Source organism: Mixophyes fleayi, chromosome 6, assembly GCF_038048845.1.
Source record: "Mixophyes fleayi isolate aMixFle1 chromosome 6, aMixFle1.hap1, whole genome shotgun sequence".
NCBI lineage: Eukaryota > Metazoa > Chordata > Amphibia > Anura > Limnodynastidae > Mixophyes > Mixophyes fleayi.
The window spans coordinates 50,741,228-50,769,205 of NC_134407.1; the positions used below are offsets into that span (position 1 = coordinate 50,741,228).

At 39.5% G+C, this 27,978-nt stretch overlaps 1 protein-coding gene across 1 annotated transcript in view; it reads left to right on the forward strand.

The window, feature by feature from the left end:
• MYPN (myopalladin) overlaps positions 1–27,978 on the forward strand; it is a 78,928-nt gene that overhangs the window by 10,737 nt on the left and 40,213 nt on the right. Inside the window, exons 2-3 of the mRNA XM_075216446.1 lie at positions 11,600–12,541; positions 27,786–27,961. Of these exons, the coding sequence (XP_075072547.1) occupies positions 11,601–12,541; positions 27,786–27,961 (1,117 nt within the window). The 5' untranslated portion in view covers position 11,600. The remainder of the gene's footprint in view (positions 1–11,599; positions 12,542–27,785; positions 27,962–27,978) is intronic.

The following is a 27,978-nucleotide window of genomic DNA, read 5'->3' on the forward strand; positions in this document are numbered from 1 at the left end:
ATCAGGCACTCTCTGAAATAGACTTTGCAGCCCCTGTCCACAGGCAGTGAGAGAGACTGACTGAGCTTAGCAGCAGCCGTTTACTAGCACCACTCAGGCTCAACTCCTGATTACCAGCAGGATCACTGGTAACTTGGAAGAGTCAGTTCATGGGCCTAATGGATGGAGCCTGCCCTCTCTCTCCATCCATAAACCCCAGGTCCCTTTTCTGGCTTTTTAACAGACCTATAGCCCTTCAGCAGCTCACAGACAATGACATTTTCCTGGGGTTTTAAAACAAGTAGGTTAGAAACCTAGGTGAAATATACTTGCCATCATACACTAACCCAATGACTTTGTCAAATCAATCTAAGGGGGCAATTCAATTGGCCGTGTTACTACCGAAAGTAACGCAATCTGCGTACTATTGCCGTTCTTACGATAATAGTGTGCATAATTAATGTTAATACAGTAATCTTTAACGCTGCTTTTTGCTTGTGGCTAAGGGAGCCGTGAGCAGAAATCCAGGCTAAATTTACCGTATTAACGGTAATACGTTTAACGCTGCATTATTCCGGGCAAGGGTTCCAGAGCAGTCTCTGCAGCAGTGTTGAACTCCATTGAAGAGGTAAGTTGATGCCATCCTGAGATGGAGCAAGTTTTCATTCGCTAGCTTTTTGACGCTTGTTAAAATAGGACAGATTGCATTCCCCATAGAGGTCTATGGGGACTGCGGTAACCAGCAGAAAATAAGTTAAGGCAGGAGAAACCTCTGATTTCTCCTGCTTCAGAGAAAACAGCTTCATAGATAGACCCCATAGCAAGAAAAATAAGAGTCAGAACTATCTGATTCATAGTATATCTATTTTCTTCTTGGCTAAAGTACAGATGTTATGTTATTGTGTTCACTTATCGTAGTCTTTATTCTAACTCAATTGAAAATAAACAATTGTAAAAAAAAGTGCATGTGTACATACTAAACAAAATAAACCCTACATTAGCAAGCAGACATATGCTTTTAGAAAGGCTGCTGGGGAGAAAAGCTACATGGATTACTACTAAAAATAAATTTATTTGAACAATAAAACAATAAAATGTAGACTTATGTCCACAACTATAATATAGAATGTTAAGCATAGACATAGGTGACAGTTTGTGATGCTAGTATGAGGTGACGCATTTTTCTGGTTTGCAAAGAGTGTTGGAGCAGGAAAACTGATGGAAACCTCATTCTTCATGCTCATACCCACTCCAGATCTCTTGCACACTCGATAATACTTTTGTCCTGAAATAATTTTAAACATTGTTCAAGAGTTATGGAGTGTCTACAGGTGTTAATGATGCAGTGGTGAGGAAATACGAATTTTAGGTTTACACTAAATCCAGGTTTACACTATTAGTACAGTCATTCAGAGGAAGGGGAGGAATTAGTGCAGTGTATTCTGGACCACATCCTTACCCTCCTTCCTATGCGGGCTTGGCTGGGCAGGTAAGTGTGGGGAAGTGGAGGGAGAACTGAGTAGGTCTGTGGGGAGATATGAGGAGGTCTCTGGGGAGATGTGCAGAAGTCCGTAAGGAGATCTGAATAGCATGTGAGGAGGTCTGAGTGGCATTTGGGGGGTTTCAGAATACTACTGGGGACATTTTTTGACAAGTGGTGGTCTGAGAGTATGTGGCAACATGCAGCCCTTGACGTATATCGGGTTGCCCTTCACTGGTGTAGACCACCTCAAGTGCTGTATTAATACAACTGCTCTGCTAAAATCCTGAACTGCATACGTTCTGGGGCAAGAGCTAAAGGAGCGAGAGAGAAGGTGAAAATAGAGTAAAAGTTATAGGAGGAAGAGAGGCTGAGAAGACCGGGACAGCTCTGATATAAACAATAGCATGCTATATTGTGGATATTATTTACCACAAGCATTTTATAATTTTGTTTTAAATTGTATTTCTTTGTTGTAAATGCTTGTTAAATCATGAATATTGGAAAGATACCTTTTAGTATAGTATTGGAATAAATGTTTTGTATTTTAAAAAAGCAATTATCAGAAATATTTGACCAAACATTACTGTAACATGTATTACAGATGTTGGTTAAAGGAACAGGGGTCAAAAAGTGCTAAAACAGCTGTCCCAAATGCAATACATTGGCCCTATTTTTACCATGTATGGTGAAAGCTGACTAGGATGGAATATAATGATGTCAATGGATCTGTGTGTCAGGGAGTGAACGGTGTACCATTGGGCAGAACCTTGCTGCTTTCCAGAAGGCGAGCCAGGTTCTAAATGCTCTATGTATCTCTACAAGCAAAGGTTCCAAACAGTCACTTATATTTTTTTACAATACTAGGCTACGTGATACTACCATACGTTTAAATAAAATGTACAAATGACTAATAGTTTCCCTTTAATAGACAGCGACATGATGCCTGGAAGCTGCTGTCATTTCAAATATGTTGCTGTTCCTACCATTATCAGTGCCAGGACTGCAAATGTCATTGAGTGACAGTAACAAAAGAGAGATGGCACCTGTTATATGTGAACTAATTAAAGATTTTGTGTTGGAAGGAAAGACGTTGGATAGCTTGGGCTTGGTGACAGAGACTGTGCTCTGAGTATAACATTGTGTTAGCACATTGAAATGTAAACATTTGCTTTCCCTCTTCTTCCCCATCTGTTCAATACTAATGTAAAAGACCCCTTTAGTTTAGACATGGAAAAACTTGGTGAAGTAGAAGGCAGTTGTCGATCTAATCCTACAAAGTAAATTTAGTGAGAGGTAGATAGAGAAAGTAAATGCTTATTATTATTTATATAGCACCAGCATATTCCACAACATTGTATAGTAATGGTTGGCATACAAGTTTATTATGGTCACATATACTGTGAAAATGTAAGTGAAATGTTCAAATGGGAACAATATTACTGGATGGGGAGCCACAAAATTAGCTATAGAATATTCCATTCAAAATTGATTCTAATGTTTTCGGGCTGAAAAGAAGAGCCACATTTATTGCATTTAATTCATAACTCCATGAATAAGGATTACATGGATAATCTGTGCTATCTTGTGAAAGGTGACTACTTCACAATACAGAGAGCCAGAGGCAGTTTGGGAACTTAAAATGGCAATGCAAAATATTCTGAAATTGGTCTCATCCCCAGCATTAAGTCAATAGCACCCACTTTTAGTAAATAGACCTCCTTCCCTCCAGCCAGCACTAATATTAAATTAATAATAGTCTCAGTTAATAAATAGTACTCCTTCCCAGGATCCCATTCATCTAATCCATCAGTCTGTCCACATTTATGCATTAAAAATGGTATAATTTAACTATTTGTCAAATCTCCCTACAATTCCTATTTTTGCAGCAGTGTACCAACTGCTGAAAATGACGTTAGGAGTTAGGGTTAACCCTAACACCCCTAACACCTAACATAATACTTACAGGAAATATATAACAGGCGGGTCCGTCCAGCGCCGCTTTAAGGGAAGTCAGTGTTTCCAATCACGTCATTTTCAGCAGTGTACAAGACAGGCAATCGGGATATCAAGTAATCTGCATTCTGAGCAGTAGTTTTCTTGGAAGGTCGGTGTACTAGGTAATCGCACTCCTCATGCCGTTCTGTCCTCTGTCGGGGTAGTCAGTATCGTGAAACTGACTACCATTGAAGCCTTGGGCTATTGAAAAAACACTCTCATATTATAAAGCTAAATGTTATAAAATGTTCTGTTAAGTGATAATAAATTAACACCACTGTCTTTCTGAGCTAGTTTATGCTTGTATACAATGGTTTAGGATTCTCTTTGCTTCTTTCCTGTTTACATATAGATTTATCCTTATCATTTATGTTCTGTGCAGGAACCAAAGCTAACTTAAGGACTGCAATATAGGCCTCTACTGGTTTGTTTGTACAAGTGATCTATTTGTCCACCAAGCACATTTCAAAGTGAACACCCACTTCCCAGACTTTTACCATGATTAAAACCTCTTCAAAGGTTAATAAATAGGACCCTTAGGCTCCTATTTATTAATGACCGCATTTTTAACAGGAAACCCTTTTAATCCTTATTGTAAAAATAAGGATTTAAAAATCGTGTGTCTTTTTTTAAAAAATCTTCAACAGGAACAGCAGTTACAAAAAACTGCTGTTCCTGTGAAGACCACGCTCCTATTATTTTCTATGGTCACTATCGCAAAGTGACCGCCTTTGTGATAGTGATCAGAGGGGAGTGCAGTAAGATGCGGTGAGGAATCCGAAGATCCCTCTACCGTTATACCCTCCCCATACAGCAGACCTGAGCTGTATGTGCCTGAGCTGGCGTACATTTTTGTGTGTGTAAATGCATTTTCATTACTTGTTAAATTGCGGTAAATCGCAGTCCCCATTCACATCTATGGGAACTGCTCTGTATTTCGAAAAAAAATGCAAAGCAGGAGAAATCTATGATATCTTCTGTGATGCACTGTCGATACGTTTACACGATATTTTGTGGCTAATGAAGATTAATAAATAGGACCCTAGGGGGCATATTCAATTGTCTGCGTTACTCGGAAATGTAACGCGGCTTGTGCACTATTATTGTTATTACGGTAATAGTGTGCGTAATTACCGTTATTACGATACCTTTAACACCGGGAGCTGCGAGCTGAAATCCGGCTTAGAATTACCATAATAACGGTAATAGTTCTAACGTTGTGTTACTTTTGCAAGTAACACGGACAATTGAATATGCCCCTAGGTGTGCAAAGAGGCAGAAAAGTCTCCAGCGGTGCCTCCTATCACTTTAGTACCATCGATTTCAATAAAATAAATGTTACTGTTTTCTCCTAATCTACTGCTTGGATTAGAGACATGCATGTCCTAAATTAACCATGAGAGTGGGGGACATCAGGTCTATATCTATTACATGAGACAATTTTGTGTGTGAAGATTTTATATGACATTCATTGACACCGAATGTACCTTGAAATTCATTTCCGCACTGCTTCCAAAACAAGCCAGATTGATGTGCTTCTGCTTACTTTGTAGTGAAAGCCCTCACTCCACCCTACTGCGCCACCAAATGCTGGCCCCTTGCTCTACATAGCCATGCGGCTTGGTGGAAATCTAGGCACACCTGCGCAAATTTAGGTGTGCAGCTAGGGCATGACTTGAATATGTCAGGCGCCATCCCTGCGTCTTCACTACTACACCGGGACGGGCGCCTGCTTCCGGTCCCTCATTCGCGTCTGGTTGCCGAGCAACCAGAAACACTTCCTCCAGGGGCTTGCCGAAGTGTTTGGAAATGCGCGCCCCATTGCTAAGCAACGGGACGCTACTCTAGGTCCTGGCGGTGGCTTTCCACATCACCGCAACCGGTAATTAGTCCCCTTCCTTCCTCTATATATTCTAGGCTCTGGCACCAGATAGGTGCCAGAGTATTGGGTCCCCCCTGCTTTTGCACTTCCTGTGTTTCTGCATTCTGATTGTCTCCAGTGTTTTGACCCGGCTATTGCTCCTGACCTGCTTGTGTTTGCTCCTCTTGGCTTATTCTGATTCCAGTGTTTGACCCAGATTGTTGACTATGTTTACGGATTCTCCTTTGGTACTTTCTTCGCCCTGTGTGGTTTGACCCAGATTGCCTGACACCTCTTCCATCTACGCTTCGCTGATTACTCACTATGAGGACCGCGACCTGCGTGCCTCCCGCAGCTAAGTCCAAACTCCCTTGCGGGGGTCCCTAGCGAAGACCTGGGGTACGTTAGACTCCGCAGCTCTCTGCTGAGTAGCGGTAAAATCAGCAAGCGACCCCTCCAGTTTCCTAGTACGTAACAGAATATTTGGCCTTGATGACGTGATTTGCAAAATCTCAGCTGCCACCCACAGTGCTTTGATGCAATTGTGTCATTGTGCAACGTGATGTGGGGCTGTGAAAATGCAAATCACATCATCACGTCTCCTGCACTTGCCCTTTCGACCTTCCCTCCGGTTATCCCAGATGGGAGAGCGAATCAGTAGGCAAATATAATTTGGGGGTTTAGTGGTATTCTGAATTAATCATTAATGTGACGTGACATAAGGTCTTTTATATGTATAATTTTTTGTGTGTTAGAATGTTTTTATTATTTTATTACATAGTCCCAAAAATTGCCACTAAGCAAATCAGGACAGTATGATAACATTGACGGAAAGGGGGCATAGTATGGACACGTTGGGGCCTGCCTAGCGGTTTTGAAACCATAAACCATCCCTAACCGAACTACCCTAGAATTACCCCTGCATTGCCATGTGGGACACACCTCACAACAGTCCTGACTTTTGAGGATGGTGGGACAGTCCCACCAAACAAGGACTGTCCTGCCTAAATTAGCACAGTTGAGGGAGGTATGTTGTTTGAAATGCAAGTAGAAATACTCTTTTCACAAAAATTGTACTGAAAGGTGCAAAATGTGTTCCATTAAAACTATATATATAGTATACGTTGGGTTTCCAGTATCTCTGAACAGCCAAAGAATTCCTTTACCAGAGAGGAATAATGCTATGCACCTACCCATGAATTTGTAAACGCCTTCCAAAATGTATCTTGTCCACCATCAAAAACTCATTTAAATAATACCATTTAATGAGGTTAAAATCAATTTCTCCCCTTCAATGCAAAACTAAGCACACTTGTGCTTAAATTGTATTTTACAAGGAAGCTCCCTAATCCATACAACCCCTCCTGTTGGATGTTGCAATCTTGTGGACCACCATACAAGCAGCTATCTTGGCCTGCTAATCTTTGTGTTTACACGCAAAATCGAGTGCATTCGCGCAAGGCTCAACATGTGATGCACAAAGGCCATTGCACTGTGGCATTGTCATATTCATAAATTATGCATAGTAAACCTTGACTGTTTAAGCAAAAACTGGACAAGCATGAACTTCACTAGGAACTAGAACAAACTTCCTGAATGTCCAGAAGACTCCCGAAATAAAGGGTAATCTCCCAGACTCCAAAGAGACTATAGCAGTCTTCTTGACAGCAGTCCACCATTAGAAGTGCTGACATGATTTGCGCCATCATTCTCCATCCATTGCGGCAGGATGGTAGAATTCACAAGATGACTCCGTGCTTGGCAGTGTCTGTTGATACAAATCGTCCTGCCTGTCCTTAACTTACAGTGCTCCCCTCCGCATCTCATAGAGGAAAGCTTTGAAAAGTCAGCAAGTATTAACTAGTGCCATAAGTGAGACATGGGGCATAATGTTGATGCCATTAGTTCCGTTTGAATTGATAGACTTTATCATACTTGCCAACTCTCCCGGAATGTCCGGGAGACTACCGCATTTTGAGAGAGTCTCCCGGACTCCCGGGGGAGTGTGGCAATCTCCCGAATTCTGCCCACTTCACTAGGAAGTGCCCCACTTCCTAGTGAAGTGGACAGAATTAGATCCCAAACGCCGCGATTCCCGGTGAATTGCTGTGTTTGGCCCCGCCCCCCCCGCTGTCAAATGATGCGTCATGACGTCACAGGGGGCGGGGCCAAAATGACGCGACTTTGGCCGTCCCGCCCCCCTCACGCCCCCCTCCACTGCCTGTCTCCCAAAGGGAGCTGAAGAAAGTAGGCAAGTATGGACTTTATCATTATTGGTTTAGCTCACAAAATGGCTGCCTCCACTGTGTGTATGTGTGTATAATCTCTCAAGTCTATTTTTATTCAAGTTTACCATTTTGTAAATAATTCCATTTCTATTTTGTTATGAATTTATGGAAAGAAAGTGAATGTGTTGTCTATACAGTAATTTATAGATTGTAATAAAATCTCCTGCCTTGGAGAAGAAAGAAAACATTTGCATGCTGATCGTAGCTGTACACAAGCTGCCAAAACAAAATATGTCATCTAAAGTTCATACTTACAGCTGAACCCTATATATATTGCAGATGTCTTCATATAGAGAAAGTGAAAGAGAATTTGCACAGTTGGTTGGGTATCATCTTTAAGTTGCAGCTGAGCCTCTGGGAAGGAATTCCATTTTTTTCATGGCCCTGTGTTGAAAGTGCAGCACTGTGTGGACATGTGGTTTTTATAATTAAATGCAATAGACCCATAAGGTCTTTTTTGCAAATATAGCTGCCTACTAAGCCTAAACCTTTAGTTACATACACTGCCTAGCAGGTACATTAATCTAAAAAGACAAAAGAGTCCTCTGATATTCATTGAGCAGTCATAGTATAGGAAATACCACCACCGCCATGTCATATACCTGACAAAGTGGGTTTAAATTGCTCAGCACAAACAGGTTTTTTTAAAAAATGATTATTATTTTATTTTTTTCATTGAGCGAAAGCGCAAGTCATACATTGTGTTACAACATTACAGCAGTATAAGAAAGCGGTAAGAAAATACAAGCTGTTCAGAGACTGCATAGTCAGTTTAAATTGTCAGGTTATTTACTGAAAAAGAGTGAACAGAAGAGGAGAGAAGGGGGTAGGAGGAGGGGAAAGGCAAGGAAGGGAGGTAGGGAATAAATGGGGATAAAGGCTGGAGAGCAAGACCAACAAACCCAATGAAGAACCTAATGATGAAAATATACAGTATCAATAGGGCATACAAGAATGTTATGATCTGCAATGCAGGAAAGACCACATTAATTCAGGTCAGACGCACATCGCGCAAAATACCTTCCCCGATTTGATGGGTCTGGCCCGCCATTCTGATTGGGACAGATTTGTCCTGATTGGTGGGAAAGTTGGGAGGTATTCTGTTCACGACTGCTCTGCATGGCAGAGCTGCGGTGAATGGGTGCCAGAAATGGTGTTTGGAGGGGAGTACAGGTTAGCCTAGCACTTCAAAAGTGCTAGGCATGCCCCGGAGGGTGACTACGCCCTATTGTGCCATGGTCACGTCCCCATTGTGCCATGGTCACACCCCCCTTCTTCAGCACCCCCCTGCTGCCAGAGAGACTAATGTTGGGTGGTATGTATTAGGAGGTATTCTGGGATGCCATAGTTTATGATTCTCGTTATGTGCTCCATCTTGTATATATATCAGACACAGTCTGTCACTGCCATAATCTTTGGTTATTATATTTGTCTACAATCTGAATATGGTCTTAATTTTATTTCTGTAAAGAAACATTATTGCAGTTTAAGTCAATAGACTAAGGGCTAGATTTACTAAGCTGCGGGTTTGAAAAAGTGGGGATGTTGTCTATAGCAACCAATCAGATTCTAGCTATCATTTATTTAGTGCTTTCTACAAAATGACAGCTAGAATCTGATTGGTTGCTATAGGCAACTTCCCCACTTTTTCAAACCCGCAGCTTAGTAAATCTAGCCCTAAGAGTACAGTTACTGAATTTACAGCCATTATCCATTTATGTCCAAAGCTTTATAACGTTAATGAAAATCTCTTGAATATGACTGTTTTTGAATTGCGATTTAAAACTAGGTTTCCTATTAAAACAGTATGTCGTGTCCTAGGTTGTAATGCATATAAACTTTTTATATTGCAAAATATTTTACTACTTAATCAAATTTCTTAGATCTAGTTTTGTGGAAAGAAATACTGATACTTTGTTAGTGTTCTACAGAGGTTATATTTAACTTTTTAAATGTGTTTTCATGAAAGTGCAGTTGTTTTTTTGCACTTTTTTTCTTAGAGTTTCTCATCCCCTATTCATATGTGTAAAGCTTGTTTTGAAGTGGGTGTGGATAGAACATCTTGTAGCCAATCAGATTATTAAAAGGTTCACAGTAGCACAGAGTATTTTTTTATGAAGTGTCTAGTGGTCTGCAAATATAGAAAATTAGAGACAATGGTTCCTCTAGCAGTAATCCTGGTGGCTGTTTTATATCATAACAGTTGCTGAAACCAAAAGACTTTTATGGAACTGTAACATGATATACCATTAAACTTTGAAGTTTACTTGACTATTTCAGCTCAAACTGGTAATAGGTTACATCAACTTATCTCTGTACAGCTACTTTACAATTTTGAATTGCTGGATAGTATATTTGATTAAGACAGCAGACAGTTGTTTATTGCCAAAGCAATTTAGGAAGTTGTATTGTCATAGATTTCTTATAATGGTGGCACCACTAATGCTGTAACATTTGAATGTTTTACATTATTTTTTCTCAATAAAGTTTAGACATATACACGTCTCATCTCCTATGACAATGTGAACTTAGTGGGAATTTAATGAGTATATTTTATCTTATTTACATTCAGTTTTTATTTTGAATAGTAATTTTCATTATGAATTTTCAAAATGTATTAACCCTATTACTTATTGTTGTCCTCCTAGGTAGATATATTTATCTCTCGGTGCAAACATACAGAGAACACACATTTAACAAACAACTAAGTGCGCCAGGGTTTATCTGTTCTTGAGCTGTACACGTGATTGTGTGAGGGCAGAGCTGCATGTAACAGGCGCAGTTTCATGATGTAAGGGGGGAATGGAGGCGAGCATGAAGCCACAGACTGCGAGTTAGATAATGGAAGGAGCATGGTCTCACAACATGTGATGTGAGGTGACTGTCAAATTGATGTTGGAACATTGTGGTGTCAGCTGGATCTTTATATTTGACGTAGGCCGAGTACAGTAAGGCCATATTCACACACATAAGGCTGAGGCACACTAGCATGGAGATGCATATACATCTGTCAGGAGCCTATCTTTTGCATCTGATAGAGAGTAAGTGCAAACACATGCTGTTGATGGGAGCCAGCACTAGTTAGCAGCTTCTGATTGGCTGATTGCGAATTCACCTCTGAAGCTGATAGGTGCTTTCTGCATTGATTGTGCATATATTATATGATTTTCTGAGTGTATTTTAACCATATGTGTTTTTGCTACTTTCAGTTGTACACAAGAAGGAGTATTATATTGGCTGTATTATATCAAGCCTATTAGCGAATGTGCTTTTCGCACATTTATAAAAGATTTTATTACAAGGTATATGAGAGGAAATCGGCAAAACCAATAGTAACCATTTATATGGCGCCTAGCTCATCATCTACTCTATTCCTTCCTAAATTAGCATTTTAGTGTGAGTGGTGTCCGGGGTTCCTGTGTCACTCATTTGTTCACACCACATTCGCTAAGACTTGACAGCACTACCCTGGAGGTACATCAATAGAAAGGTGAATAATATAAAGGTGAATAAGATGCAAGATTAAGCTTGTCAAAATATTAAAGTGATGCTGTGAAAGAAATGTAAATGTGTCCTGTAAGGATCGGTCTAAAGAGTTTTCTTGGTAATATCTGCTCATTGAATAGGTAGCATGCCGCTCCACCTGTTTCACTGAGAACAGTAAAAGCAATCATTAGAGTATGTTACTGAGCATGACGTTATACTGGTGATTTACCCCTTTTTACTGTATCTCAGCCCCATCTTTGCCATTAAGTGGTACAATATTGTATAATCTCTGGAACTGTGTAATTGTATCAATTATCCATTGAATGGCATTATATTTTTTATTTAGAGACATTTGCTTTAAAGATTCAAATTATTTTTTTTCTATTTATTATGTGTTAGAATGACATGGTAACCTGATTGATATGTTGCATACTTTTAAGTATTCATTACTGGAGAATGAGCCACCATTATATTCACATGGTTGGTCCTTGTTCTTTTTATCAACAGCATGCAAGACGATAATATAGAAGGTTCTACATCTATTTCTCAGCTTCTCAGAGAGAGCTACTTAGCTGAAACTATAACACATCACGAGAACAGCGAACAAAGCACTGCTATCTCCTCCTCCCACTCATATCATCACAGTCTCTGCTCTGCCAAAGTTGATGAGTTAGGAGGAACAGATGACTTTTCTGATCTTTCTGCCTTTCTGAGCCAGGAGGAATTAGACCAAAGTGTACACTTGGCACAGCAATCAATTGACCAGGATGGAAAGCAGAAAGAGGTGAAGGCTGTTGTTAAATGTCCACCAAGAGACGTGAGAAAACAAGTCAAAGCTGCTGTAAAATCACCATTAAGCACATTGAGCCAGCCACCAAACACTGACCAAGAGGAACAGTCGAACTTTCATCAAGAACATGTCATAAAGGGTACACGGAACTCTTCAGAAGACACAAAGGATACGAAAAGGCAACAGAGAATCAATCCGTATGGAAATGAGTCCGAGTCTAAGAAAGAGTTTCTAAATAAAGCAGCAGATTTCATTGAAGAGCTTTCTTCACTATTTAAAGCCAACAGTTCCAAGCGAATCAGGCCTAAGACATTAAAAAATCGAAGGAGCAAACGTGACTTAAAAAGTGCAACTCTTGAAGAAGACATCTCTAATTACACCAGTCAGTCAGAAAATCGAGAGAGGCCTCCCTGTCCTCCAGCAGAGACAGAAATAGATCATACTGTCTCTGAAAAACCTGAGAGTTTGGAAGCAGTAGGACCAGAAATTAATAAGGAGGCTCTGCAAGTTGAATCTGACCCAGCTTCCGCTTTCTATTTAGAAGAGACTATTGAGCAGCCTCCAAATTTTATCCAGAAATTAAAAAGTAGGGAAGTTACTGAAGGAAGTAGAGTACAACTGGACTGCATTGTGGTTGGATTCCCAGCACCTGAAGTAAGGTATATACTTTGTTGCTTTTATATAATACCTCATTACCATTACCTATATGACACTAAACAACCATCTTTAGTTCAGTTAATACAGGACTCTTCTACAGGTATTAGGTATGCATAACAATGTTATTTTAAAATATATTTTATCAATTCAAGGACTCTAGATGCCCATATTCAGTATACTGCCGTTCAACATTCATTTATTTAGACACAATAGAGGCCTTTTAGGAAGTGCACTCAATGTGCACTGCAAACGCCTTGGTTTTGCACCATTGCTTCTGGGCGGTCTACCCACACACATGTCTCGGGAGATGGCTCCACAACCTAGAAGTGAGCATAGGTGAGCAAAGAGGCACAAAAATGTCCAGAGACGCATTGTGAAAAATTGTAAATGTCATATCAAAATTCAGCCTCTTACAACTTTAATACGTACCACTACTTTCACTTTCTCTCCTAAGATGCTGCTCGGTTTAGCCTCATTTATGGATTAAATTAATCATGGGAGTTGGACATATGGACTTATTTTATTACATGTGGTATTTACTATTTTTGTGTTTGTGAACCTTTTTGTTTCATTGCTCAGAGTATACCAGGAAGTGTGTGAAATATGTAAGCACAAAGCAGGTCCCATTAAAAGGAGCACAAAACGTGAAGCTCTTAACTGATAGAAAAAAACTCAAGTCCTTTTGCAGGGTGAAAATGGCTGTGCACCTGTCCACTCAGCTAGGAACTCCCCTAATAACTGCTCCTCTCCATCCTTTACCTGATTTTAATCTTGCTCCACAGAAGAAATTCTTGTTTCTGCATTGCTCGACCAAACAAGTCTGCCACCTGTCCATGCATTTGGAAACCCCCCTTTAAAAACACTCTACACATAGTTTTTGTGGTTGTTGAGAAAACTGAAAAGGGAGCAGTAAAGATGTCACTTCCAAGTATAACTCACTTGTCATTTATATATATATGTATATGAGTCGTTATATCAGCACTTTTGTGAGCTTCAAGCTTTTTTTTGTTACATGAGTTGAAGTGTGCCTACAAATGGATATGGGAGGGGCTTCAGCTATATTCAGTGGAGTGGGAAGGTATTACTTTATGGTGTAACAGGGCTGCAGTGGAAAGTCAGCCGAACACTAGACAGCATATTTTACCTTCAATAATATGAATTTTTGGGTTTAGTGGCATTTTTGTGTGTTGGAATTTTGTATTACTTTTTTTGAAGTGCGACTAGTAATACTCTTTCCTGCAGAAGTGCGTCCCATTATAAATATAGGGATGGGGCCTAACCTCCAACACCTCAGAGATGGTGGAGGATTCAAGGCCTTTTGTTTGTAGAAAACAGTGGCGCGCCCTCCTGCAGAGCAGGGAACATTGTTGTAAATGTAACTTCTTTGCCCCGTTATCTATAATCTCGGCTATAGCTCCATCCATATCCTCTGTACTGCCTCGATCCGGGAGTTCTCACTTCTGCACCACCCTCAAATACCTCTACATTGACCCGCAGATGCATGCGCTTCCCCGGCAAAACTAGGTGCTGCTGCACAAAATTAAGCATGTGACATCACAAAACAGCATAAGCACTGCCATTTTCTACTTTTGCAATTTGTAAATAGCTCTATGGGGCAGATTCAATTTCCCGCGCTGTTCTTTAGAGCAACGCAGGCCATGCACTATTACCGTTTCTACAGTAATAGCTGGGCATTATTACCGTTACTATGTTAATTTCTCAGCTAATTTTTTGCTCGCAGCACTGTGAGCCGCGAGCAAAAGTCTGTATTGAAATTACTGCAGTAACGGTAATAATGCACGGCCCGATTTGTTGCAAAAAACAACGCAGGGAATTGATTCTGCCCCTATGAAACTGTTTTAAGAGACATTATGGAGCAGATTTAATTCCACATTAGACAAATAACATTGTTATGTTTTTACAGAGAAATTGTTGTCTGGCGAAAATGTCATGTGACTGTAAAGGTGTGCCTATCTAGAATATTTGGGGGACCCTTAAAAATATTGCTATGCTATGCACGAACTTCTAGTTAGGGCCCTGCTGTAGGTTGCCTCTTTTTGTCTGAAACGGCTGTTTGTAAAGACTAATATCACTCAACTACGTAGTAGTATAAACACTCTGACAAGCATCTTGAGAGCTGTCAAGTTATAGAAATTTTAACATATATATCTGTGAATTAGAATGACTCTTTTATATAAATCAATTTAGGGTTTAATAGTTCTTCTAAAGCTGTTGAGCTGTTGAAAATACAAAAATAGCTAAGGATGAACTCAATATTGTAAAATTTTCTTACAGTGCTCCAGTTACCATAGAACATGTAATAACATAAAATATAATACTTATATCAAGTCTCAACAGCAGGAATAAGCATGAGAATTTCATGGGTGGGATTCCACCTGGGGCTGGCTGGTAAACTTTAGCACAAGGGGGTACGAGGCTGGGCTCAGCAGCCTATTAGCCTTATTAGTTTTAAGGTAAAAAAATGCAGGTAGCCCAATGACCCAGCACAATGTAGCCCACCATTGGACCGGTCCAAGAGACAGATGCCCCATGACCCCCCATCCCAGCAGCCCCTGGATTCCAATTATCAAAAAGGGCAACTTGCGTATCATACATATATAATACAATCACAAATGTATAAATACCAAAAATGCACACTGAGCTTACAATCTGAAGTCATCTTGACATCGCGTGTATCAAGTGTATAATAAATAAGCATAAGATTTGCTCAACATCACCATCTGTAGGTCTCAAGTGATACCGGAAAAAGGGGTACAGAGAAACCACAAGTATAGTATGCAAAAACAGTGCTTGCCACTCACTCTGTATAACACTATACAAGCACATAACTAGCGATAACAAAAACACTCCGGATATTTAATAACTCTGAAATAAGTATGTAATGATTGATACATAAAACCACAACAGAGTTCTTATCTATAGCACCTGTCGGCTAGTGAAACCTCAGTGTCAACATTTCACATGTACTATAAGCTGGACTTGGAAAGGTTTATTGCGAAACTTCATACCAATCAAACATGTTTTCTTTTATTAGATTAGGAATAAGATAAACATCGTGATCATGTTTTACTGTGTATCATTTCAGTCGCTCAGGGTGCAGTGCTGTAGTTTATAAGCTAAATCTACTTTTTTCCAGCTTAGAGACTGCTCAGTGCCGAATGAGATCTTTGAAACTAAACATGCAGAATTAGTACGAGCAACATTTAGGACCAATGCTTTGGTTTTGCACTGGTGTGGTTTTGATGATCTGCCCAGCACACATCAAGATACATTCCTACTCTCCTCTCTCAGGAGACACATCCGCAAATTAGAAGTGCTCTTAGGTGTGCAGAGAGGTGAAAAATGGTGTATTGTAAAAGTTATCTCAACAGTCCAACCTCCTACCACTTTACAGCCTCCCCTTTCACTCAATAAAACTGTCTCATTTTCCTCCCAAAACACTGCAAGTGTTCATCATGTTTATGTATTAAATTGAGTGAGAGAATGAGGGGCCATCATCAACAGCCTTTATTGTATGTGGCACCTTTATATGTTTGAAAGTTTGTGACTGAGGTCTCGCACATTGCTGGCTTGGTGAATGATCACATTATGACTTGAATGATTCCCTGTACCCTTTACTACTTAAATGTTTGCTGTTTCAGGTCTTTTTTGATCTCCCTTACTTGAAGCATTCATTACACCACAGTAATCCGCTGTTTCCACTAGTGCAGGAGTGGACAGTTTTTTATAGTTCTGCATGTACTGAAGTACTATGTTATAATTCTTAGCAAGCCAGTAGTTAATTGAGCATTATGGATTATGTCACCTAGCAGCAACTGAAGTGCTGAAGGAAAGATTGTAGGGTAAAAATGTTGGTGTAAAATTGACCATGCCCCTGATCCGTACAGTCATATCTATATTTACAGAGCTGTGTGTTTTAGGGTATTCCATGATATAATATTCAAATTATTTCATCTGCAATCACACAAATGGTTATATAAAGCATTTGCACGGAGGCACTTCCAAACTGGTGAGTGGGTGTGTAGCCATGTTTGTGATTGGTGGACAGATAGACTAATTTGAATAAAACTAAATGCTCTGTGCTTCCACATCTTCTGTACTTAGTAAACGGTCCTTATTACTCCTTCTGACATTGATCTGCTTTTATGTAATATGGAAAAAACAATGATTACTATTGAAAACTATATAGCATTGCATGAAAAAGAAATTCTCCATATTGTGACTTGTGTATGGCATCAGAAGTGCACATTTTAAAAGGGGCTCCCACAAGATGTGTTGCATTCTGTCAGATGCCAATGAATCTTTTGGCTCCAGCCTACTATGTCAAATGACCAGGTCTGCTGATAAGAAAAATGAGCCCATCCAAGAAACACTTGAATATTAGATAACATTGCCAGCAAACAGTATAACAGAGAACACATGCTACACACATTATATTTTTACTCCCAATATAGAAAATATCACTGTAACTAAAAGGTATGTTTATCCAATATAAAAATGCTTCTTGTAATATTTACAAAAATATACTTTCCTTACTACAGAATTCCACCGAAAATGTTTATTCCTGTACTTAACCCAACCCTCACCAACTAGTAAAAGTATGGGGATCCTGTACCCCAACCCTAGCAGCACCGGATAATCTTGCTCCTTCTGGCACCTGCTGTCCCATGATGCACCACAGCTCACAGCCTAATGTAAACAGATCACAGTTGATGACAGTGTAGACAGGGCTCTTTGGCAGTCTACATGAGTTTACTAGTTGGGGAAAGGGGGGGTTATTCCAAAAATAAAAATTGTGGATGAAGTTTTTCTGAAATATTTTACATTGTTCGTGGTCAGTGACTAAACTGAAACATCAGTTTATAGTGACGAAGGAAGAGTGGTAGGTAATAGAGCAAGAAGCACACAACAGGAAAAAAAATAATTTAAGCAGCAAGTCAAGACAGTATTTGGCATTATTATATCTTCAAAGGCTGTGTATTACTAATATTAATAATAATCTCAAAATAGCTGAAGTATTTATGCTTAAAACTGCAGTTCCCTCTAAAAATAATGTGTTTCTTCAATATAAATGCCGGTACTTGTTAATCAGGCTGAGAGGCCGAGAGGTTATTGGTAGCATGGATGCACAACCTTATTTCCAAATTCTTAAGAGTCTGACGCTGTGAGGAGAGCACCAGCGAAGAGTCTGGCGCTGTGAGGAGAGCACCAGCAAAAGAGTCTGACGCTGTGAGGAGAGCACCAGCGAAGAGTCTGACGCTGTGAGGAGAGCACCAGCGAAGAGTCTCTCACATGTACCTTATTTCCACCAGGGTAAAGTACTCAGCCTGTGTTATATTACTGGAAAGGGGAGCTCTATACAGGCTGTCTAGAAGGGGGATGGTGCTTTGGCTTCGCTGCAGATCCTGGAGATCTATAGCGGAATCAGGGATACATGCCCTGCGATCTGGCAGGTAATGACAGCACCAAGGCCATTCTCATTGTATAATTCCACCATGTAACTTCACACAGTCAGAGTTAATATAAGAGAGGGACACATGGTATGACCAGATGATGGTACATTTTAATGAAAGCTCTTCAGAATTTGGAGAACAGGTAGAAAAGTGTCAATTTTCTTAAATAATAGCTAGTACAGGCTACAAAATTATTTGGAAGTGGAGCACGTATACAGGTTGCCACAAAATGTTACAGAGGTTCAAGTGGATGTGGTTCCCGTATAAGTAAGTTAATTAAGTACTTAAATTACTCAGGTTACCTGTACGAAAATATACCATTTTGTTCATTTTTTTTATATGAGTTGTGAGTCAAACTACTATAAACAATCAAAATTTGATGTGACAACCACAGCACATTATACATGAAATATTGAGAAGATTGGCTCTGGAATACCCCTCTTCTCAGAAAAAAAGCAATCATGTGAGCATTAAGGAGGACTGTTACTGACTGGCTGTCACTGAGAGATCAGTTTACATTCTGTTGAGAAAATGCAGAATCTTTATCTATTATCAAATCCATTACTGTAAAATTAATTTACAAACAACCTGCACATATTGGCTTCTCTAACCTCACCCGTGAAATAAGTCTGTGCCTACTTTTGCTGGTCCAGCTGGAAATGCGCATAGGGGAAAGCACATCAGGGGGTAAATGTATTAACCTCCGGTTTCTTCAACCCCCAAGAGTTCGGCGTCTTCGGCGCTTAAATTTAAAGCGGCGCTGCCTTGTAAAGGGAAACTTCCCTTTACAAGGCAGCGCCGCTTTAAATTTAAGCGCCGAAGACGCCGAACTCGCGGGGGTTGAAGAAACCGGAGGTTAATACATTTACCCCCAGGACTGTATTTATTACGTGTCACCTTCGTGCATTTGAAATTTTTTTACATTTATTACATTGGTAGAAACACCCCTGGAATTGAGCTTTTTCGCACATATTGACCCAGGAAATGCAAAAACCATTACATTGAAAGTATAGGCCTGGTTTCCATCAGTGTGGATGTGTAAAACAAGTCCTTTCAGAAAAGGAAAACTACTGTGCTGCCATCCACAAACTAGGAAATGCCCCAATAAATACAAGGCCTCTAACCCTTGAATCTCATTTCAGTATCCCATCTAGCAAATGGGAATCTTGTATTTTCATGTGGGCGTAAAATGAGCATCACAGGTACTTAGTTATGAATGCCACAATTTCAGCTTCTTCAAATACAAGTTGCTACATTCATGTTTCATATAATTGATGTCACAAAATAATTTGTAGTTTTGTAGTGGGCCACAGTTTTGCACTTTCATCCTGCCACATGATATTAGTGTCTACTGGTTAGCATCTGATGATCTGCGAGCAGTGGAGGAAAGTGAAATCCGTCAGAGGACTAGAAATGATGGCTGGCTACTAGTTGGAATACCCCACCCATTCAAGGGAGCTGGCTTCTTCTCAAATCACACAGTGTACCTTTCAATGTATTGTGGAAGCTAAATTGTAGAGGTAGAAATTGCAACCTTTCTTCCCCCAGTGAGCTGCATTAGGCGAGGTGTTTAGTATTGAACCCACTTTGGTATTATTCATGCTTTATTTTTTTAGTTTTACAATCTTCCACAGTAGTATCTTAAAACATAATTATTTAATGGAAACCAAACTTGGGTATGGAGACAATCCCATATAAACACGTTAATGACATAGGCATAAACCTTAAATAAAATTGGTAAATGTTTAATGTTTCCCTCATCCTGGGGTCTTCAATATCCTGATTGATGATCCCACCAACCCCGCTGCCTTGAAACTTCTCTCCCTCTTGTCCACATTTGGCCTTTCGATGTATCTTTTCCCACCTCTTTTCTGTCTCCAATTTCAACAGCTCCCCATCCCTCCCTCTGACCACCATCTCTTCCCTTTATCATTTCCCCACCACCCTCACCTCTCCTCTCTCCTAAGGCCACTATCATTAAGCACAACCTTGATGCCCTGGACCTGCCATCTTCTCTTCCTCTCTGGACTCTTTTCTGTCACCACCCTCTCTTGCACTGACCTGGCTGTCTCCCTTTACAAACACAGCCTAAGCTCTGCCAGTGACACCGCTGCACCAACTGTCACTCTCAGCTTACTATAATCCCAATTTAACCATAGCATTCCAAACTGACCCCCCTGTCTACAAAACTGCTCTTACACTGTTGAGAATCGCATGGAGGAAATTGTGTTTTCTCACTAACTTCCTCTGCTTCAAATTCATTCTCTCACCTTACAGTTCTGCACATTCACTTTCTCCACCTACAACTCCCTCCTCTGCCCCCCCCCCCCCACCTCTGCATCTCTCCTCCTCCCTCTGCACTTGAACTTGATACTCACTTTATCTCCACAATTGATTCCATCAACAGCAACAACTTCCACCAAGCTCCTCTTGTCTTCCTCCCCCCTGCCTCGAGGGATGAAGCTGTGCCCTTCTCTCCTCCCACCATCTGCCCCATCATCTCTATCCCCTCTCACATCCTTCAGTCCCTCTCTCCTGATGACTGCTCTCACATCATCCACCTCATGAACCAGATTATCTCCTCCAGTACCTTCCCCTGTTCCTTTAAACACCACCTGAACACCCCATTCTAAAGAAACCCTCCCTTGATTCAGCCTCTCTCTCTAACTACTGCCCTCTCTTCCTCCTCCCTTTCAACTTCAAGCTTCATGAGAGGGTTGTCTACAACTACCTCAACAAATTCCTCTGCTCCCACTCCCTCCTTGGCCGGCTGCAATCTGGCTTTCGGTCCCTCCATTCCACCAAAAATGCTCTCACCAAGATCACTAATGATTTCCTTACTGCTGAATAAAATGTTGATTTCTCCCTACTTATCCTCCTTGACCACCCTCTCCTCTTGCAAACCTTCTGCTCCCTCAGCCTCCATGACACTGCACTCTGAAGGTTCACCTCCCATCTTACCGACCACTCCTTCTCTGCCTACCCCAGCCTCCTCTCCTCCTTCCTGTAAGTGTCCCCTGAGGGTCTGTTTCAGCCCCTTGCTCTCTACACTTCTTCCCTCTGTGATCTTAATCAGCTCTTTTCTTTGGCTTACAATACCACCTATATGCCGACAACACTTCCTTTCCCTCCTGTTGTCTTTCAGCCATCTCCTCTTGGATATCACAGCACTTTCTTAAACTGAACATGTCAAAAACAGAAATCATTGTCCTCCCCCCATTCCAAGTTCCTCTCACCTTGTCCTTCTCCCTTTCTATTGACAATATCATCCTCTCTCCTATCTTGCAAGTCCAATGTCTGTCTGCACTTCTCCCATTCCTTAACCCACCACATTCAGATCCTCTCTCAATCCTGCTGCTTCCACCTTCGTAAGCTCTCCAGAATCAGTCTCTTTCTTACCTTGGAAGCAACTAAATCTCATCCACTCTCTCGTTATCTCTTGCTTTGATTACTGTAACCTTCTCCTTTCTGGCGTATCTTACAGCAATCTATCTACACTTTAATCCATTCTCAATGCTGCTACCCATCTTATTTTCTTTCTTACCGTTCTACTTCCACTCTGCAAGTCACTACACTGGCTCTCTGTCCCCTCAGAATCTAGATCAAACTCCTCACTCTCACCTACAAAGCTCTCAACCACTCCTCTCCACCCTACATATCCAACCTCATTTCAACAAACACTTCCTCCTGCCCACTCCACTCTGCCAATGACCGCAGCATCACCTCCCAACTGATTACTTCTTCTCACTACCGTCTTCAGATTTTCTCCAGTGATGCTCCTGACCTTTGGGACGCATTCCCACACTCAATTATACTATCCACCAATCTCCAAGACAAAAAAACTTCACCTCTTCCATTGAAGCTTACCAACCCGCCTCCTAACTCTTTTCACCTCCACAGCCCAAGCTTCTGTCCTTCTCAGGTTCTCCCTCTTTGTGTCCGCCCCTCCCCTCAAGAATGTAAGCTCTCACGAGCAGGAGCCCTCTACTAGTGTTTTTTTTTATGTTGTTATGTAATTTTGTGGGTTGCATTTATTAATTATGTCAATTTTGATATTTGCAGATATGTAATTTTTATATTGTTCAAACAATCTATACCATGTTCCAGACCCCTTCTGGCACCTTATAAATATAAGATGACAATAATAATAATAATTATTATTATTATATGCTTCCTTTCTGTAAACCCCATAATGAGCCATCATTTTTTGTCCAATGGATTGGTAGAGCATGAGTACAGTATTTCGATATGTTATTTGAAGACTTCATGCTTTTCATAGTTCAATTAGTATCTAATTGCAGTAGAGTTTGATTTATTAGTGTTCTGTCTCTTGATGATGCAGCAGTCTGTCAGACAGTGGATACTTAAGCACACTTTTCACTGTAATTACTTTTACGTATAGACACTTGCTTAACTGCTATTTGGAAACCTGTAGTGCATCTACATTAGAGAGAGCAACCTGTGACTCTTCAGCTGTTGTTGAACTACAAGTTTCAACATACCATGCTAGCCACAAGTGCAGCAGAGCATCGGGTTACCTACCTCTGGGCTACATGTAGAAATCACCCAAGGAAACATCTATATATGAATAGTGTGAGGTGAAGTTATGCCAATACTCAATTTAAAGGAAAACTGTTTTAAAAAAAAAAGTAAAATAAAAAAAAATCAATTTTGAGAATCCCTATACCCAAATGTTTAGCTGAACATAATTAAGTGTGTTCTTCCCTTGACGAAGAATGACACGCAAACCAAAAAAGTTCACAATGAACAGAGGGTTTAAACATTTTAAAATTGTATTATATAAAATCTGAAACTGTGAACTTAACTGATACAATTAATGGAACAACTTTATACTTACCAAGGTCCACTATTGGATAACACATACATGTGTATCCACGTGTATGTCTTTAATGAGAAAATGTTCCTCTTTTGCTATTCTTTCATTTTTATGACACCAACTTATTCCTCAGAGCTATACAGTCAACATTATGCTGGAATATCACTACCTGTCCCAGTGGAGTTTACAGTATAATTTCCCTACCACAGGCATGCAAACATACAATAAGGTCAGTCACGTCATACCTTACAACATTTGAGATCCCGGAATCAGGACAGAGCAGATGTGAACAGAAGATATCTCCCAACTTTCCTACCTGCGTGACATACATGTCCACAGGCGGGACAGAGCCCTAAGATAGAGACAATTGGGAGGTATGGTTTAATCGGAAGCTACTTACCCTACCAGTATGTTTTTTGCCCAGAACAAACCAGAACACCTGGAGGATACCCAAGCAACAACTGAGGCAATGTGCAGGCTTCAGCATGACTACACTCTTGTCAGGACTGAGCCCAAGGTCCCAGCACTGGTAGACAGCAGTGTTCCCAATGTGCCACCATGTATATAGATCTGGATGGATAAACTGCTCAATAGCTCCCACGTTTGGTTTTCCTCCGAGAATTATAATGTCATCCTCTTTAAATATTGTTTTGTATTTGTGTGCATTGTGATGTTTGTAAACTAGCTGTGTATACTATGTGAAGGTCTGCAGTGGTGTGTGCTTGTGTACGTTGAAAAAAGTGTATCATTTTTTAAACTTTGTGTCCCTCTTTGGTCAATGTTGTAAATGTTGGGAGACATGCAGGATTGGTGTAATGTGAGCAAAAAAAATGCATTCAGAAGTGGTATCAATATCTGGCCATACCTTGGCAGATTTGGTTGGCCAGTTTCATAATTATTGTCCAAATTGACTACCAATTTACTGTTGATTGACCAAATTATTCCAGCTCAAAATCTGATGCATTATGTGTCCAAATTGAGATGAAGATAAATTAGGAGTAGCCGAATGGTTCCATATACGTGCTGTGGCCTTGTACAGAAAAAAAGAGAGAAGAAGTGTAACTGGGGCACTCCAGCAGAAGAAGTTAAAAATAAATTTTATTGGTATGCATTAAAAGGTAGAATTAAGGGGGGAATTTTTAAAAAGAAACACATAAACACACAGTGATACAAAATATAAAATGCAAACTATGTTGCAAGGGCTCCGGGATTAAACCGATACACTCGTGAAGGCAGCAATAAGCTACAATAAGCCTTAACTGCCAAAAAGGGGCTATAATAAGCCATATGAAATAATTAAGTGTAACTCCTAAATAATAGTATAATTTATATCAATGCCAATGTAATTAGTCGTGAAGCTCCGGAGTAATACCACTTAAATTGCTACAAAATAATCACTAATTATAAGTGAAGAGATTGTATCTGAATAGTTCACATCCATTTGGGGCAAAAGAAGTATGGCAAGAGCAAAAACTTCCACAAGATTATAATAACTAATCCGGTGGATGGCAAGTCGCAAGTATTGGCATAAAGCATAAAGGTATAAATGCAGTTCCTGCTGATCGCGGGGTTTTGTGAATGGTCTCTGCCTATGTTAACTGGGGAGCGATTAGGAGGATATGAATGAAATTGAAGGAGAGCAATATCGGAGCCCTGAAACGCCAAGGTGCGTTTCGCTCGGCTGCTTTCTCAAGGCTGAAAGCGGGGAAGCAAATGACAGCTCTTATATAGTACCTTAAGGTGGGTGTGTCAAGTCTCACGGATAATAGAGCCAATCAGAGAGCCAGTATTGTAATAAGCTTTGATCGGCATATCCTAGGACCAGTCATTCATTTCATGTTGTGTAAATCCTATAAATGAATATACGGGACATACTGATGAATGAAAACGGATTTTAGTTGAAAAAGTGCTAATGAAGGGTCCTTGCTTGTGAAAGATCCGTTATTACCGACTGTCTCAAATAAAAGAGGTTATATAAAATGACAGTTAAGCTGTGCTGCTTTTTTAGTGTAAAACCCCTTCGGCCATTATAGTTATCACTCAATTGAGTGAATTTCACTGAAATAAAGAAAAATATATAAACTAATATGCAGTGAATAAGTAAAAAAGCATTAATATGATTTGGAAAAAATGAGTATGTACCGCGAAACGTATTATTTCCAACCAGTAAATGCATCAGAGATCCAAGTAAATTTTGATTAGATAATTAGGATTTCTATTCGTGTTTATTAATCTTTACATGCTCATCACAATAATAGATTGTATCTAAAAGAGTATATGTATGCAAGATGATCACCTGAAGAAAATTGAAAATTGAATTAATACAACAGGTACCTGATATGTATTGATATTATTAAATTTTGTAATTAATTTGCTCAACGTTATAATGTGAGAATATGTATCAGAACACCCATAATTTATTGTTTAAGATATTGGGATCAAGAATGGAGTGATTCCCAAAGGAGAATGAATTAATATGTTTATAATAAAATTATTAATTTATGGTTATAAACTGGAAAGTTACAAATGAGTAATCATATAATGGTGATGTAAAATTAGGAAATTAATTAATCATGCATCTACCAGTTCCATTTCACCTTTTCCCCATACCTTGAACTATATAGAGAGCATAAAAATGTACCTTATATCATAATTGAGAAGTGATACATATATCTATTATCAGAACGTAGTATAATGAGAAAATAAATTAAACTGTAAATCAGAAGAATCATACATAGGGCTCTCTATATAGTATAGTATAGTATGCCATAAAAGAAAAAATACATTTCTGAATGGCCCTTTCATGTTTTGTTGTAATCACTTCTTTCAATACTCCCAATTTGATCTAAAGGGTTAAGAAGGGACAGATAATGCAAAGAGAGAACAGAGAAGTTTACCAGCATATCACTAGTCTCAATTCACACAAAGCCTTCACTTATGTGAATACATGTAAACAATTTTCATAGTAAGGGTAATTTTTAAAAGTGTAGTCCACGTGGCAGATATCATTTTGTTATGCCAAGGGCATTTTTTAGGGGGGTGGGGGCAATTGCACTAATTTTTATAGGAAAGTGCATTGATTTGCGTGCCAAGAAGTCAGCGTCTGCAGGGATGCAACATTTCCATCCTTTGTTGAGAGGATTAGGGTGTTCCGTGCTGAGTGCAGTCTAGGTGCATTGATACTCCTAGTTATTCCCTCATATGCACAATGATTTCGTTTTCAGGGACATCATTATTTCAGTGAGATTCAAGGGGTAGAGAAGGCCCATTGAAAGGGTCGTTTCCTGCTTGGTGTCGGATCATAGAGCATTATTATCCCTGTAAAAGGGCTTAATTTTTACATGTTTTTGGAGGTGGTGAAAAACAAGCCTCCAATATACTGTACTATAATGGGATGCCTTTTGCACCTCTAACTTAATAAGGGAAGCTTATTAAAAAAAATTACACAAACAAATTAAATGTGTAATAAGGACATATCGCATCATCCTCACCACTAAGACATACATGAGGCTAAATCAAGCAGTATTGTGGGAGATTAAGTTTTAATTGCCATGTTGTTGATCATTCCACTCTCTGCATTTCCAGCCAAACCTACAAAGGGTTGCGCAGAGTACTTTAAGGGGCTGTCCATAAGAAAACTGTGTTGTGGGTGTGCTCTTTATTATGCAGCAGTTAGGACAATGTGCACAAATAGTGCTGTATTGCACACTTGCATAGCTTGCAATCAATTTACCTTTTAGGTTTGATAAATATAGTGGAGGCTTGTAGGAATCATAATAAGTAGTTTACACAGATTCTGTACAATCCTTACTTCATAATTCCCTATAAGCATATCGACTTTTTATGTGGCTGTCAATGTTTATATCAACATTCCAGAGTGCGTTAAATGATAAATTACTTACAATGTCTGTTTCTTAGCTGTATCTCATAAATTATTCTCATTTCCAATATTTGCGCCATGAGCGCTACGTATTGTATTATATTATAGTGACACTTTAGCTGTTTATTTCTAAATGTCTCTTTTAGGTCTGTTTATTTATTGACCGATCATCTTATAATGTCCATTAGTCTATATGTACATCATTTAAATTTGTGAAAACTATGTGGTACTGTATACCTTTGTTTTATTTATTTGGTAGCATTAAGTTATTATTTTTTTTTCTACATTAAATATTTTGTGTATTTTATGTGTTTTACATTTTAACTTTGCTAGTGTGCGCAGTTACATATTTTATTATTATGCATTTTAGGACCTATTTCCCAATTTACTTGTTTTTTTAATATTTGGATTTCCCATAGTCAATTTGCACCACTTCAACATTGCCAAGAGAAAGGTATATTTGCCTTTACTCTGCATTAGAATATTTCTAGTCCAATATGTTTTTCCCTAAATCAGTTACAGGTTGTCTGATTGAATGTAGGGCCTCGTAAAAAAAATACTTTCCTGGGCACCAAAGATTTCCTTCCAATGAAACGTTTACATTGAAATATTTTGTTATCTTATTTTACTTCTCTTAAAATCTGTAAAATGTTGCGCTAAACTTCTGCTCAGGGTAGACTGTGAAAATACAGAATGGAGACATATAGTTCATGCACTGGTGTAATAACATATTTTCAATTGCGTCTGTAAAAATACACACAATTTCTAAGGTTTGTAAATGACCTTAAGGGCAAGTAAAGAAATCCTCTTTGTTAAGATTTTAATACACAATTGTGGTTTTGTGGAAGCAGGTCAAGGCCATGGATATTGGAAAAGGTTTGTTTCTACTTGGAATGTTTTACCTACATTTAATGTGACGCAGAATCATGGGATTTGACACATTTTTATGTATTACCATATGGTGATATCCACTTTAGTTTTACTGCCTTGTGGATTATTCATATCTGCATTCAGCCTAACCAGGAAATACGGCATTGCTTGTTTCCCTGTTACAGGTGGTACTGTGAAGGAAAGGAACTTGAAAACTCTCCATACATCCAAATACAGAAAACCGCAGATCTCAACACTTTGGTAATTACTGAAGCTTTTGAGGAAGATACAGGACGTTACTCTTGTTTTGCCTCCAATATTTATGGAACAGATTCAACATCTGCAGAGATTTATGTAGAAGGTAATGTACAGCAAGAA